The sequence below is a fragment of the Mesoplodon densirostris genome, chromosome 16 (genome assembly GCF_025265405.1).
Source record: "Mesoplodon densirostris isolate mMesDen1 chromosome 16, mMesDen1 primary haplotype, whole genome shotgun sequence".
NCBI classification, from domain to species: domain Eukaryota; kingdom Metazoa; phylum Chordata; class Mammalia; order Artiodactyla; family Ziphiidae; genus Mesoplodon; species Mesoplodon densirostris.
The window spans coordinates 65,538,375-65,552,201 of NC_082676.1; the positions used below are offsets into that span (position 1 = coordinate 65,538,375).

General features: G+C 60.3%; 3 protein-coding genes across 4 annotated transcripts; 1 reads left to right on the top strand and 2 right to left on the bottom strand.

Moving 5' to 3' along the window:
* Positions 1 to 1,218: 1,218 nt before the first annotated feature.
* NOXO1 (NADPH oxidase organizer 1) lies at positions 1,219 to 3,810 on the top strand. The gene is made up of 8 exons (XM_060119987.1): positions 1,219 to 1,285; positions 1,378 to 1,458; positions 1,640 to 1,715; positions 1,818 to 1,995; positions 2,162 to 2,343; positions 2,443 to 2,556; positions 3,201 to 3,318; positions 3,399 to 3,810. Exons 1-8 carry the CDS (start codon positions 1,220 to 1,222, stop codon positions 3,664 to 3,666), a joined length of 1,083 nt encoding a protein of 360 aa, XP_059975970.1. The 5' UTR covers position 1,219; the 3' UTR covers positions 3,667 to 3,810.
* Positions 3,811 to 4,015: 205 nt separating this feature from the next.
* TBL3 (transducin beta like 3) lies at positions 4,016 to 10,300 on the bottom strand. 2 transcript variants are annotated; one of them, XM_060119983.1, is made up of 22 exons: positions 10,195 to 10,300; positions 8,634 to 8,685; positions 8,458 to 8,553; positions 8,323 to 8,370; positions 8,077 to 8,218; positions 7,903 to 7,987; positions 7,647 to 7,817; positions 7,487 to 7,562; positions 7,321 to 7,414; positions 7,054 to 7,235; positions 6,820 to 6,961; positions 6,661 to 6,719; positions 6,474 to 6,577; positions 5,853 to 6,000; positions 5,537 to 5,767; positions 5,394 to 5,464; positions 5,154 to 5,310; positions 5,016 to 5,074; positions 4,659 to 4,762; positions 4,489 to 4,560; positions 4,242 to 4,400; positions 4,016 to 4,158 (listed from the first exon to the last, which is right to left on the bottom strand). In XM_060119983.1, exons 1-22 carry the CDS (start codon positions 10,233 to 10,235, stop codon positions 4,049 to 4,051), a joined length of 2,403 nt encoding a protein of 800 aa, XP_059975966.1. In that variant the 5' UTR covers positions 10,236 to 10,300; the 3' UTR covers positions 4,016 to 4,048. The 2 variants fall into 2 exon arrangements, with proteins under 2 accessions (XP_059975966.1, XP_059975967.1); XM_060119984.1 differs by lacking the exon at positions 4,659 to 4,762.
* A 950-nt stretch (positions 10,301 to 11,250) lies between these two features.
* Positions 11,251 to 13,240, bottom strand: RNF151 (ring finger protein 151). The gene is given in 5 exon segments (XM_060079246.1): positions 11,251 to 11,470; positions 11,472 to 11,728; positions 12,491 to 12,587; positions 12,914 to 13,059; positions 13,205 to 13,240. Coding segments are annotated over 5 exon segments (756 nt in total).
* Positions 13,241 to 13,827: the final 587 nt, after the last annotated feature.

Consider the following 13,827-nt stretch of genomic DNA (forward strand, 5'->3'; position numbering starts at 1 on the left):
GCACTTTGCAAAAATTAGGCCCCTAGGTCCACAGGTGTTCATTGCCTGGGCCAAGACTAGGGAAGGTTTGAAGGTTTCAGAGAGAGCCACTGGTTGGACAGATACACAAAGGCCTTTTGTCAAGGCCAGAGTGGTTTCCTGGAGGGATGCCATAGAGGCTGACCCCTCCCTTGAGGGCTTGGGGTAGAGGGAGTCTCAACACAGAGCTGGTGGCTCCAACAGGGGGAAGAACCACTGTGTGCCAGGGTTGGATGGGGCTCCAAAAATCTCCCCTATAAGGAAGCAGTCCAGAGATGTGGGGCACCTGGGCACACCATCTGTCTGGGGATTCTAGGGCCTTCCCTTCACCACCCCAGTTAGTGGGAGGATGGTCACTCCTGATCTCAGAGGCTGTGTTTGCAGCAAACTATGATAAATCATGAATTCAGAGATGGCTCTCAAAGCAGTCCTAGTCACCACCTCCCCCATCCCCCAAGCGCTGGTGACTAGAGATGGACCCTCTTCATCCTGCCCCAAGTCTCCACCACAGGGGAACCTATGGGGTAAAACTGTGACATCCGCCTCTCCCCAACACATAAAGAAAAAAACCCTGACAGTTAATATCCATTTAACACAAATTTCCTACTCTGTGATTTGGGGACATTACGGAGACCTTTCCTCCAGTGTGAGGATTAAGCCAAACAAAGCACTTAAAGCCTTTAACACTGGGTCACTGGTTACTGATGACGACTGCAGTTAGCTCCCCAGGGAGTTCAAAGACAGAGCCAAAGGGCACACCCGGCAGGCGGCTCTGACCGATCTCAGTACTACACAGGGTGTGGGAGACCTGGGAGGTGTGGCCAGTCTTGGCGGCACTTTGATGGCTCTTGCTTCTCCTCCTCCTCCACCCGTGGCCAGACTCCAGCAGGAGGGCCTCAGGCCGCAGTCCCAGCCCCAGCCCCTCCACTCTTTCTTTGCTTCTCCTCCCACCCACGGAGCCCTGTGCTCCTGCCCCTCTACAGGCTAGGGGTGCGGTGAGGAAGCTGTGAAGGACCCAGTCACGGGCAGGGAAGTGCAGCAAGGACCTGGCAGTTCTGGGGCATCGCCAGGGAATTCAAAACAGTCTTCCGGGTACCCGAGGCCTCCCCTCTTCCCCATGTAGACAGGGAGGCAGTGGGACGCTTGACCACACCCGACAGACTCCAGAAACCTGTGATGGAGATCTGGGGAGGCCACAGCGATGGCAGGCCCCCGGCACCCGGTGTCTGTGAGCGGGGCAGCTCTGGTACAGACAGACAGGCTCCAGGTCGGGACTCACGGGACCCCTGCCAGCCCCGAGAGAGGGAGTGAGTTCCTGGCCTAGCGCCTCCAAGAAGCCCCCAACCTTTCATCTAACAGACGTTCGCCTTTTCCGTGTGCTGGTCGGATGACAGCGACACCTTTGCACGAAGAAGCTGGGAGGAGTTCAGGAGACTACATGTGAGTGAGTTTGGAGCCACCCTGACTTCCCCCAACTGCATGACCCACCCGTGACCACCCCCCATTGCCTGCCCTTGTGCCCACTCGGGCTTCCAGCCCCTAAGATCCTGGAAAGGGACCCCCGCCCTCCCAGGGGAACCAGTGGGCCCTCGGAGACTGACACACCCCTTCTCGCCCTCAGAAAACCCTCAAGGAGACCTTTCCAGTAGAGGCGGGTCTGCTGCGGAGATCTGACCGCATTCTCCCCAAGCTTCCGGGTCAGGCCAGCAAGGATCCCAGGAGGGGCGGGGGAGGCAGCAGTCTGATGTGGGGAGCCCTGGGTGGGTGTGTCTCATGGTCAGTCCCTATCCTGCCCACAGATGCATCGTTGTTGGTGCACTGGGGCCGCACAGGCCGAGGCCTGGCGCGCCTGCAGCTGCTGGAGACCTACTCAAGGGCGCTGCTGGCGGCAGGGGAGCATGTGGCCCACAGCCCGGTGCTCACTGGCTTCTTTGCACCACAACCCATGGACTTGGAGCCTGTGCTGCCAGCTGGCAGGTGCCTGACCCACCCCCAACTCTCTTGTCAGCAGAAACATCTGGAAGATGGGGGAGGCAGGGTGGAGGAAGGGCCAATGAAGAGGGGAGGCTCGGAGGCTGGATGGACGTGTGGGGGATGCCAGGCAGCTCCCACACTTCCCACCTCTCACCTGCACCCTCACCAGCCTGGTGATCCTGCCTGCCCCGCAAGAACCCCTGCCAGGCCCCACGGGCGGCCCTGCCACCCGCAGCCTGGAGGCTCAGAGCTTGCGCTGCCTGCAGCCTTTCAGCACCCAGGACACGTGGGGCCAGCCCTTCCATGCTCAGGCCCAGGAGGCCCTAGATGTGCTGCTGCGACACCCCTCAGGTGGGCCTGGGCAGGAGTCTAGGGACACACCCTTCTGCCCCCTGGGATGCCAGTGGGCCTCAGGAACCAAAACACCCCCTGCCCTTATCTTGGGCACAGGCTGGTGGCTGGTGGCGAATGAGGACCAGCAGACGGCATGGTTTCCTGCTCCCTACTTGGAAGAGGTGGCCCTGGGCCAGGGACGAGATGGGGAACGGTCCCTAGGGAGCAGTGGTGAGACTAACCCTCCTCCCCACACCCACCACCACGGGGCAGTGTTCGGCAAAGCTGAGTCACAAGAAGCACGCAAGCCAGGGGAGTGAGGCCATGGGACAACCAGGGGGTGCCAGTGGCCCTGACGTGTGTGCTTGGTCCCCACAGTGAGCCAGAGCCCCACTGGGCTTTTATTTTTTAAATTTATTTTATTTATTTATTAGTTTTTGGCTCCATTGGGTCTTCGTTGCTGTGCACAGGCTTCCTCTAGTTGCAGCGAGCAGGGGCTACTATTCCTTGCGGTGCAGAGGCTTCTCACTGCAGTGGCTTCTCTTGTTGTGGAGCACTGGCTCTAGGTGCACGGGCTTCAGTAGTTGTGGCTCATGGGCTCTAGAGTGCAGGCTCAGAAGCTGTGGCGCATGGGCTTAGTTCCGCGGCATGTGGGATCTTCCTGGACCAGGGCTCAAACCCGTGTCCCCTGCATTGGCAGGCGGATTCTTAACCACTGCACCACCAGGGAAGCCCCCCACTGGGTTTTAAAGCGGTCCCTGGTGTCACCAGAGATCCAGAGGGGAGCCCGGAGGTGGTGATTCAGCAGGAGATGATGCGGGGACCAAGAGGTGGGGCCCTGGCCTCTGTCGTGATCACCAAGGATCCATTCCCAGGGTCCCAGTTCTGTGCTTCCCATGCTTACGAGAGCAGCCAAGCCGATGAGCTGTCTGTGACCGCAGGGGCACGTGTGCGTGTGCTGGAAACATCAGACCGTGGTTGGTGGCTGTGCAGGTGCGTGGGGTGGGGCTCTGGTGGGCCCAGTCTAACAGGGGCAGGGCCCAGTGCCAACCAAACCTTGCCCTCCCCCGCAGGTTCCGAGGCCGCACTGGTCTTCTCCCAGCTGCAATGCTGCAGCCTGATGGGCTGGGCACACTCCTAAATGGACCATGGCTCCACCTCAGGGTAGATGGTGGGGAGGACAGGGAGGGTGAGGCCCAAAGCTTCCCCAAGTCCCCCCAGGCCACGACCCTGCCGCCTACCGTGCCTGCCCGACCATCTCGGAGTGCCATTCAGAGCCGCTGTTGCACCATCACCCGTAAGGCACTGGGGCAGGACCCAGGGTATCACGGACCCCCTTGAGAGTGTGTGGCACGTTGTGGAGGGCTGCGTGCACAGCGCAGCTGGAGCGGCAGGCCAGAGGCTCCAGACCCCAAGGATGATGGCTGGCAGCCACATCAGCCTCAGGGCTGTGGGATGCGCAGTTGAGGGTGGGACTCCCTGGCTGGTGGGGCAGGAGACTACACTCTCCCTTGTCTTCTGAGTAAAGTTCTCCTGACTGACCCCCACCCAGTGTCTGTGCTGAGGAGCAGGGACTGGGGGATCTTGGGCCAAAGTGTGGGGGTGGGGCTGGCTGGTGGGCCCAGCCTCGGGCTGGCCCAGGCAGTGGTCCAGGACCTGGGGTTAGACAAAGCCCAGACAGACACAGGGAGCCGAGATAGCAAAGTACATGTTTTGGTGTGTTTCAGAGGGCTGCGGGGGCCGTGGGGAGGGTGGGCAGCTTCATGTTGTGCCATAGGAAGTCCAGGAAGGTGGCTGCCTGCAGCATCCGGCTGAGCCGTTGAAAGTGCCGCTCTGGGGGAGGACAGCAGGCGATCAGGGCAGGTGGACTCTGGCTGGACGGCCCCCTGCGCCCACCCGGGGCTGGGTCTACATACCAGTGTAGGGCAGCAGGGCCTCAAGTGAGGCCCGCACACCGTCGTAGGCCAGCAGCTCTTCCGGGGCCTCGTGCCGCAGGAGCACGCCCAGCACGGCCTGGGCTTCGTGGCAGTGCCGTGAGTTGGTGTTCCACGTGACACAGAAGTGCAGCAAGGCCTCTGTGGGTGACGGGGACCGTCAGACCTGCCTGCTGGGCCACCCCAGCCTTACTAGGCACCATCCAGCCCCGACCTGCCTGCCCCAGACCTTTCTGGTCTCGCCGCAGTTGGAGCACCGTGGCTTCTAGCTTCTTGCAGGACTCGGGGTCCCTTTGGATAGCTACGGGAGGAGGAGAGAGGAGACTGAGCCCTGGGGAACGGGCACCACGGACCCGAGAGACTACCCCTAACGCCTGTCTGGCCCGAGGCAGCACTGACCCTGGATGACAGTCAGCACAGTGTGGGGCCGGTCTAGAGAGACGGCCAGGCCCAGCGCCCGCAGGTACCGCTTCTCGTGGAGCAGATTGTCCAGTTCTTGCTGCCTGGTGGTGGAAGGAGGGGACAGGACCACTTGGGGACCTGGCTAGGGCTAAAGGCAGAGCCATCAGGGGCTGGCTGAGGAGTCTGCAGCCTGGGCCTGAGCACCCGCTGGGGGTGAGCTGTGTTGCTGCTCCGAGCCTCGGTTTCCCCAAGCTATAGAGAGAAGGGACGCCAATATGCCCTACTCCAAGGGGTGGGGGTGGTGCTAACGCGTGGGACTTGCCGTGCGGGGTTGGGTGGAGACCCCCAACTCACTTGACCACCTGCTCCTCTCTCTTGGCCTGCTCCTCTGCCTGCTCCGCCTCGGTCACATCCTGGGGTCAGACTGGGGTCAGACTGGCACACCCATGCTGTCCTGCCCACTGTCCCGCCACCCCACCCCAGGCCACACACCTTCCAGAGGATGACGCAAGAGTCGCTGGCGCCAGTGAGGGCATGGTCATCCAGCCGGCTGCAGTGCAGCCCCCAGACCTTGTCCTCGTGGGCGTCCAGCGTCCTCACACACTCATTGTTCTTGATGGTCCAGAGCTTCACGAGGCCATCAGAGCCGCTGCGTTCAGGATTGGGAGGGGGCTCAGGCCTGGGGCCTGCCCCTAGCTCACCCCTAACCCTGCCCAGCCCTCACCCACTCACCTGGACAGCAGCTGTGTGCCGCGGCTCACAAATGCCACCTTCAGCACAGAAGCATCATGTCCCTCGAACGTCTGCAGGGTGGGAGAGGGGAGGTGTGAAGTGTCACCAGGTAGGGGGCCAGGCCTGGGCTGAGGGCGGCTTACCTTGAGGCAGCTGAAGTCCTGCAGTGCCCAGAGCTTGACGGTGCCATCGGCCGAGGCCGTAGCCAACACCTGGTCCATGGGCGAGAATTGGACACACCAGAGGCCACGCCGGTGGCCCGAGAAGACGCCCAGCAACTGGCACTGTGGCAGGGCCCAGAGTTTGGCCGTGCGGTCCTGTGACCCCGTGGCCAGCAGCTTGTCGTTGGGGGCAATGGCCACACTGTTGATGTCCTGGTGGTGGGAGCAGGCAGCAGCTCAGATCCCCATCCCAGCAAGGACCCTGCTACGACCCCACCTGTGTGCTGCGTGCGGTCACCTTGTCGTGGCAGTGCTGCGTGGTCTGGGCCTGTAGGAGGACAGGGCCACCATCGGGGCCTGTGCTCTTAGATGGCAGGACTTCAGGGAGGGGCCACAGCTTCACAGTGCAGTCCTGGCTGCCCGTCACCAGGAAGGTCTCCTTCAGCCTGAGGCCCGATTTGGGGGAGGGGGAGACACCCGCTGAGCCCTGGCGAGCCCTGTCTGCAGCGCACCACAGCTCAGGCCTGTCAGACCTTGGTCCAAACCAGAAAGACTGTCCCGGTATGTGAACTAATGTGCCACCGCCTGAACACCTCTGGGACCACCTGCTTCCACTCGAGTCTGCACTACTTGCCCTCAGTGCTGTCAAACCCGGGGACTTCGTCCCAACAATGGGAGCCCCAGGCCTAAAGAGCACCCTCTCCCCCTGGACGCTGCTTAGTGTCATTGTCCCTGGTCTAACACCCCTTCCCTTTTATCCACACAACCTTAAGATCACTTCTTAGGAACCTCCTACAGTGGCATCTAAGGATGCCCCAGCCCCTGTCCTCCAGTCCACATTCCTAGGCTGGAGACAGAGAGCAAGGCAAAACCCGCCTCTGCCTCCATGACACGCCGGACCCCAGCCCTGAACCACTACCTTGAGCAACAAATGGTGCCCACGCTGTGTGTGTGTCCAGAGCCCTGAGCCACACAGGCCACCTCGCCTGCCTTGTTCATCCTCCAGACGCAGATGCTCTGATCCTGGGGATGGGATGGGTGAGGAGAGGCTGGGCTGGGCTTCCTGACCCGGGACCCTGTCCCCCCCACCTCTCGTGGTGCTTCACCTTGGCACAGCTAACGAAGAGCCACCCCTTCCGGAACACATCTAGGGCCAGGACAATGTCTAGAAAAAGGTGGAGGAGAAACAGCTAGAGAACAGCTGTGGCAAGGCGGGGCAATCCAGTCCTGGGTGAAGTCTGGGGGCACTGGCCTGGCGCCCTCACCTGTGTGGCCGTGGAGAATCTGGCAGGCGGACGTCTGCAGCTCAAACACTTTCAGGCAGGGGCTGTTAGAGGCCACCACAACGTGGGAGTCCTCGGGGCCGAGGAACCGGACGTCTAACACCTCCTCACTGTAGCCGGCAAACTGTGGGGGCAGGAGGGACACAGGCCGGGGCCTGTGTGAGTGGAGGGCTGGCATCCTGGGCTGCAGGCCGAGCAGGGGCAGCGCTTGCTCACCTGTTTCTGCAGCTGCAGGGAGCGGGCCTCATAGAGAAGCAGGTTGTGGTCGGCAGTGACGCTGAGGAGCAGGCCAGCGGCTCGGGCCAGGGTGCAGTGGGTCAGCTCCCGCCCGGGGCCTGGCAGCTGCCGTTGTGCATGGACACACTGCCCAGAGGCCGCCTCCCACACGCGCAGCGTGCCTGTGTGGGGTCAAGGGTCGCCGGGTCTCACGGGTCCACAGGCCTCCCTTACCCCTGCTGCCCGCCCTGGCCTGGCCCCACCCACCTTGGTCGCCGGCTGTCAGGAAGTGCAGGCCCGCAGACTTCACACCCAGCTCCGGCGCCGGCTCCTCTGGCAACAGAACTGCAGCCTCCACACTCTGAGGACGAGCAGGTCAGAGGTGGCAGCCCCGCATCCCACCCCGCCCCACTCAATGGCCCTGGCGCCCCACCTCAAACACCGGCACAGTCCTCGTGGCCTGGAGGCTCTGCAGGTCCCAAACAATGCAGATCTTGTCACGGCCTGAGCTAGGGGGAAACAGCCACCTCAGTTCCCGAGTCTCAGCTGTGGCCCTCCCTTTCCTGCCAAGGCCTGGGTAGCTGGCCACTGACCTGAGCATGGTGTGACCATCGGCACTGAAAGTCAGAGAGGTGACAGCGCTGTAGTGGGCAGTCAGTGTGGCCAGGCACGACCGGTCCCGCAGCGACCACACGCGGATGCTGGTGTCTGCGGCTGAGGAGAAGAGGAGCAGGCGTGCGGGGTCCGGGTGGAAAGTCACCAAACTGCAGGCAGGTGGGGTGGGGCTGGTGAGCTGTGCCACTCCGACTGTGACCCCCCACCCACCCGCCCTCCGCCACCCCTACTCACTGTACGACACCCGGTGAGCCCCGAAAGTGGTGTGTCCCATAGTGCTGCACGACATCCCAGACACGCACGGCCCCATCACAGCCGCCTGTGGGAATGTATTTGAGGTGCGGGGGCTGTATGCCCAAAGCCCCCTGCCTGGCTCTAGCTGCTCCCTCTACCCAGCCAGGGTCCTACCTGTGGCTAACAGCGTGGAGGTGGGGTCGAAGGCCATGGTGGCCACAGGGGCTGTGTGTATTGCCTTCCACAGGCGGGTGACGCTGCCCTCTTGCCAGGCCCACTGAGCCAGCAGCAGTGCCCGGCTGGCTGTCACCAGCACCTGGGGGAGCATGCAGTTCAGCTGGGGGCAGAGGCATGGACGCCGTCCTCGTCAACTCTGGTTGGGAGGTACCGGAGCCCACCTCTTGTCCCGATCCCATATACCTTGTCATCGGGGCTGAGATCAAAGGCAGTGATGTCCTCCTGGTCCTCCTGGGGCGAGAGTGAATGCACAGGGTGCCATGAGAATAGGCTGCCCCCCCACACCAGCCCCTTATCCTGACCCTCCCCCACCCTCACCTGCTCCAGGCTCTGCAGCATAGTCCCCGAGGCCACATCCAGGATGTTGACTCTGGTGCCACAGACACAGAAGAGGTGTTGCCCAGTCTGATCCAGCTAGTGACAAAGGGGTCTCAGTCAAGGTAACACTTTTCAGCCCCTGCCTGCCCCACCACTCTGCTCCCCTAGGCCAGTACCTGCACCTTCCCGCCCTTGTAGAAAGGCTCGATCTTGCGCTCGACAGCATAGCTGGAGGAGAGACGGGGAGAGAGTGAACCACCCACCCCTTGGTCCTCAATGCCCAGCCCTGCGCTAGGTGCTCTCCTAGAGATCAAGCCAATAGGGCCCTGCCCTTGAGGAGCTCCTGGGTAGCAGCAGAGATGCAGGGGGCACGAGGGAGGAAGAGTGACGAGCTCTTCTACTGTTCCTTTCTTTAACCCTCTCAGCTATACTGTGAGGTAGGTGTTGGTACCCCCATGTTACAGAAGATTTGGGACCCTGGGCTGGTCCGTGATCCACACGGGTCCAAGAGCAGTCCAAGTCTTCCCAGAGACTCCCCGGTATGGAGGAAGCCAAGCCTTGGGGGCCCCCTGATGGCCATAAGAGGCCAGGCTTGGGTACCAGCCCAGAGCAACATCCTCTTCAACATCCTCAACATTTTCATCCCTGAGGTCCAGCCTGCCCCTTCCCCAAGCCCGGCTCCTTCCTCCATCTCACTCTCTGAGCAGATTCTCATTTCAGCAAAGATGTCAAGCTGTCCTCTCCCCTCCCTCTCGGCTACTTCCATGCTGGTCCAAGCCACTGCACTCTCCTCTCCGGGGAACTACTCCAGCCTCTTCACTTGGTTCCTATCACTCTCTCAAACCCTGCTCCCAGAAGGGCCTTCTAGAACATAACTCTGTTCATGTCATCCCCCTGCCTTAAAGCCCTCCGCTCTCCTTACACGTTTACAAGACCCTGCCTCGAGGGGTGTCTCCTGCCTCTTTGTGTTCACACGGGCTGCTCCCTGTATGTGGCCCGGGTCTCTTTTCCCGAATTTCAAAGGTGCCTGGCTGACTCCGCTGGAGGAAGCCTGACAGCCAAGATGAAACAGAGCCCCCCTGAACCCACTCGACCATCCAACAGATGGTCTTGGCATCAGGGTTTCCCCTTGCTAATGCGTGTCACAGGCCCTGATAGAAACGATTTGCTTAATATATTTATCCCACCAGACTGCTGCACAGGGCGAGGCTGAGTCTGTCTGGTACCGGGCACTGAGCACTTAGATGTTCAGCATAAGTTTGGGGGTTGAAAAAACACGGGATTGAAGGCTTCCTGGCCACGGAGGACCAGCCCATTTCCTGACCTCTCTTCCTGCTCCCCGGAGAAGAGGAACAGCAGATGAAACCCCCCAGGCCGCCTGCCCCAGAGGTGGTTCTTCTCCCGCTACCTGAGCGCTGGGGAGTCCCGCTCCCGTCCAGGACCAGCCTCGACCTGTGCTCAGTTCGCCCCTTCCTCCCTCTCAGGGATTTCTTGTCCCCCTCCCCCTCCCCAAACCGGCTCCAAGTTTAAGTAGCGGAAGCCAGCTGCACCCGGCGGGACTCCAGTGCCCGCCCTCCGAGAGCAGTCAGTGCCGCCTCTCCCGCGAGGACGCCGCGGGCCTGTCCGTATCCAGCCCTCACCCCTTCCCCAAACCGAATGGGTGCAGGACCCACGCCAGGCGCCTTCGCTACTCCGGCTGCGAAGCCGGCTCCCTCCCCCGGCGGTGCCCCGGCTCACTTGGACTTGAAGCGGCCCACCCCGGCTGCCGCCTCCGCCATGTCGCCGACGCCGACGCCGCCGCGTGAGGAAGACCTGGGCGCGACACCACACTGTCGGCGCCGGGAGATGGCGTCACCGCCGGCAACTACTGTAACGTCACCAGCGCTACGGCCTCGGCGACATCTTTGCTGTGGGCAGCGGAGCGGCGTCAGGAAGCAGAAGATGGCAGAGGCGTTTCCGGCCTCGAGGGCGGGCTGTAGAACAACGAGGAGGCGGCTGGGGTCTCTAGCTGTCTGTCATTTTACTGGACATTTAAAAAGGTATCCCGTACATCCCTGTTGGCGCAGTGGTTAAGAATTCGCCTGCCGCTGCAGCGGATATGAGTTCGAACCCTGGTCCGGGAAAATCCCACATACTGCAGACCAACTAAAGTTAAACCCCTGCGCTACAACTACTGAGCCTGCGCTCTAGAGCCCGCAAGCCACAACTACTGAAACCTGTGCGCATAGAGCCCGTGCTCTCCAACAAGAGAAGCCACTGCGATGAGAAGCCCGCTCACCGCAAGAAGAGTAGACCCGGCTCGCCGCAGCAAAAGGCCGGGCGCGTTTTTATTTATAAATAAATAAATGTATTGCAAAAAAGGTATTCGTAGGAAATGTTTACTAAAGTAATCCCAAGACTCCTACCCCCTTGGCATTCTGGGGTTTGGGGCAAGAGTGTTCAGGTGTGGTGAGTTAGCAGATATAGCCTGTGAACCGGGCTCTGCCTTAGGGCTTCTGGTATAGTATGAGAAATGACTCAGGTACATTAATAAATCGGGTGATTTCAGAGAAGCTCAAATATTGATTGAGCACATTCCACGTGCAAAGCACTGTTCTAGGCACTTGGGAGACACCAGGGAAGCCGGTGAGCCAGTGTGAAGAACTGGTGGGAAAGAACTTGGAAAGGTCCAGGGAAACAGGCCAAGATGTCCCTTTCAGATGAGGTGAGTAATGCGTGGAGGGGGAGGCGTGAGGCCAGCAAGCACAGCGGTGGTGAGGCGGTCAGGCCTGGGCTCTACGTTTATTTACTCCCCTATTTACAAGGTAGCTTGGCCCTGGGCCCCCCCATCTCAGCTCCAGTGCTGCCTTCTGGGGGGGCCTCAGCCTCCTCTTGCGGGGCGCCCAAGAGCAGGGCGTCATCTTCCTCCAGGAACTCTCGGAGCTGGCGCAGCTGCCGGCGGATGAGGTTGGCAGACCGGTACACCTTGCGCATGCGCCTTAGCAGGCGCAGCACCAGGGTCCGGCTGCGCTCACCAGGCCTCGCGAAGCTCACGGTAGCAGTTGCGGCTTGCACGTTCGGCCGGGCCCAGGGTGGCCCCGCAGCCCAGGGGGCAGCGCTGATGGGCACCATGCTGGCAATTCTGCCGGTGCTCGGCCAGGTTCCCACGAGGCACCCGTGACGTGCACCCCTCGTTGGGACAGGCCATCAGCTCGAAAGGGCATGAGTCCTGGTGCCCCTTCCGATGGGCCAGGGGGCACGTCACCAGGCAGCCAGCTTTGGCGTTTTTGCACTGGTGGTGGAGGAGAGCATCGTGTGAGCCAAACCAGGTGAGTCACTGCCAGCCATGAGCTGGCCGCCCCCCAGAGAATCCCCCATCCATGGCATTCCACTGAGCAGGAACCACTGAACTGGGAGCCTCCCAAGCTCTTATGTACCACTGGCTTGGTGGAGAGAGGGAAACAGTGGAGCAAATGCTTGGAGGTGGGAAAAATCTAGATCTCTGAGAGGAGGGGGACAGGACTTGAGGTTTAGAGAACAGGGAGTTACATGGTTGGGTTGGTCTGGTGGATTGTTTGTATGCCAGGTTTTTTATTTTTGGTTCCACTGTGTGGCTTGTGGGATCTTAGTTCCCCGACCAGGGATTGAACCTGAGCCATGGCAGTGAAAGCACTGAATCCTAACCACTAGACCATGAGGGAACTGCCCAGTCAGGTTTTTAAAATAAAATCTCAATTTCCCCATCTATAAAACTACGGGGCTGGAGAGTAATGGGCAGCAAAACAGACAGTCCATCCTTTATAATCCCCATTTTACAGCTGGGGCTTCTGGGGCTCAGAAAGTTTCGGTAACATGCCCAAAGTCACACAGCAAGTAAGTGGTAGAGAAGTGACTCAAATTCAGCCAAGTCTGATGACCTCAAGGAGGGCAGTCTGTTGGTGTAGAAACCCTGAGTTCTGAGGATGGGATTCTTTTCAACCCCTCTCCTGGCTCTGTTCCCCACCCCTACAGGGGTGAGGAGGGTAGGGTGGTGGGAGTGGGTGTTTTGAGCTACCTTGACTTCCAGGCGGCCAATGATCTTCTGGAGTTTATTCACATGGACCATCTTTTTCTGTTTCACCTCTTTCCTGCAGCACGGACAGGTCTTTTGTCTAGGAGACATGAGTGGGGGTGATTGTTGGGAGTGGGAGGAGAGCAAGTGGCAGCAACATGCCTTCCCTGGTGGTCCCTCCTTCTCTTTAGCTGGAAGAGACATAAGAGAGCATTATAGGGAGCTCTCAGCTCTGAGGCTGGGGCAAAGGGCTGCAGATACCACAGGGTGACCAGACTCACATACATTAGTGTCCAGGAGATTTGGCAGCTGAACTTTATGGCCATGATGACCCAGTGCTTGGCTGACCTTCCGCTCTGTTCTGGGCCCCAGGAATGGCTCCCAGCCCCACCCCTGCCCTCCAGCCTTTTGGGTGCCCAGTAGCACCTGGCTAGCCACGGGAGGATGCACTTCTTGCAGAAGATGTGGCTGCATGGCAACTTCATCGGCCTCTTGAGAACTCCGTGGCAGACAGAGCACAGGAAGTTGCAGTCGGGAGGGCTGGTGAAGAGGTTGAGATCATACCCACCACTCTGCAAAGGCCAGGCCAGCATCAGGGCCTGGCTGGGACCAGGATCTGGCTCCCCACTCCACATGCCCAGAGAAGGACCCCAGGAAGCTTTGGGTGGGAGGTGGGCCACATGAGAGCCCCAAGTGGAGGGCTGGGTCAGCACCCACTTTGAGGCGACAGCGGTGAGGGTCAAGACTCCCCATGACTACCAACCTCCAGCTGTAGAAGCTGGCCTTGGCCTGGAGTTAACACTTTCCCAGAGGAACTTCCTTGATGGCGCAGTGGATAAGAATCTGTGCTCCCAATGCAGGGGGCCCGGGTTCGATCCCTGGTCAGGGAACTAGATCACACATGCATGCTGCAACTAAGAGTTCTCAAGCCTCAACTAAGGAGCCCGTGAGCCACAACTAAGACCCAGTGCAACCAAATAAATACTATTAAAAAAAAAAAAGACTTGGCCAGAGCCCTCTGAAAGGTTTCCGTGTCCTATTTGGGAGCTTGTACTCCACTGTGCACATCATCTTAGTGAGGAATGGGGTCCAGCTCTGGACAGGTCTAAAAGCTCACCATGATCTCTGTCTGGATGGCAGCTCCACTGACCGCTGGGGCTCAGGAGCCTCCATTTCATAGCAGGAACAGGCTGACATCAGTGGCATTGTCCAGCTCAGGCCAATCACAGCCCTGGCCCAGGGCACCACCTGGCTCTTGCTCCCCTCTCAAGTCACAGGGCAGCCCAGAGCCGGGATAGGTCTCTGGAGCCCCTGCCCTGCCTCTGCCTTTGGGGTGGCTG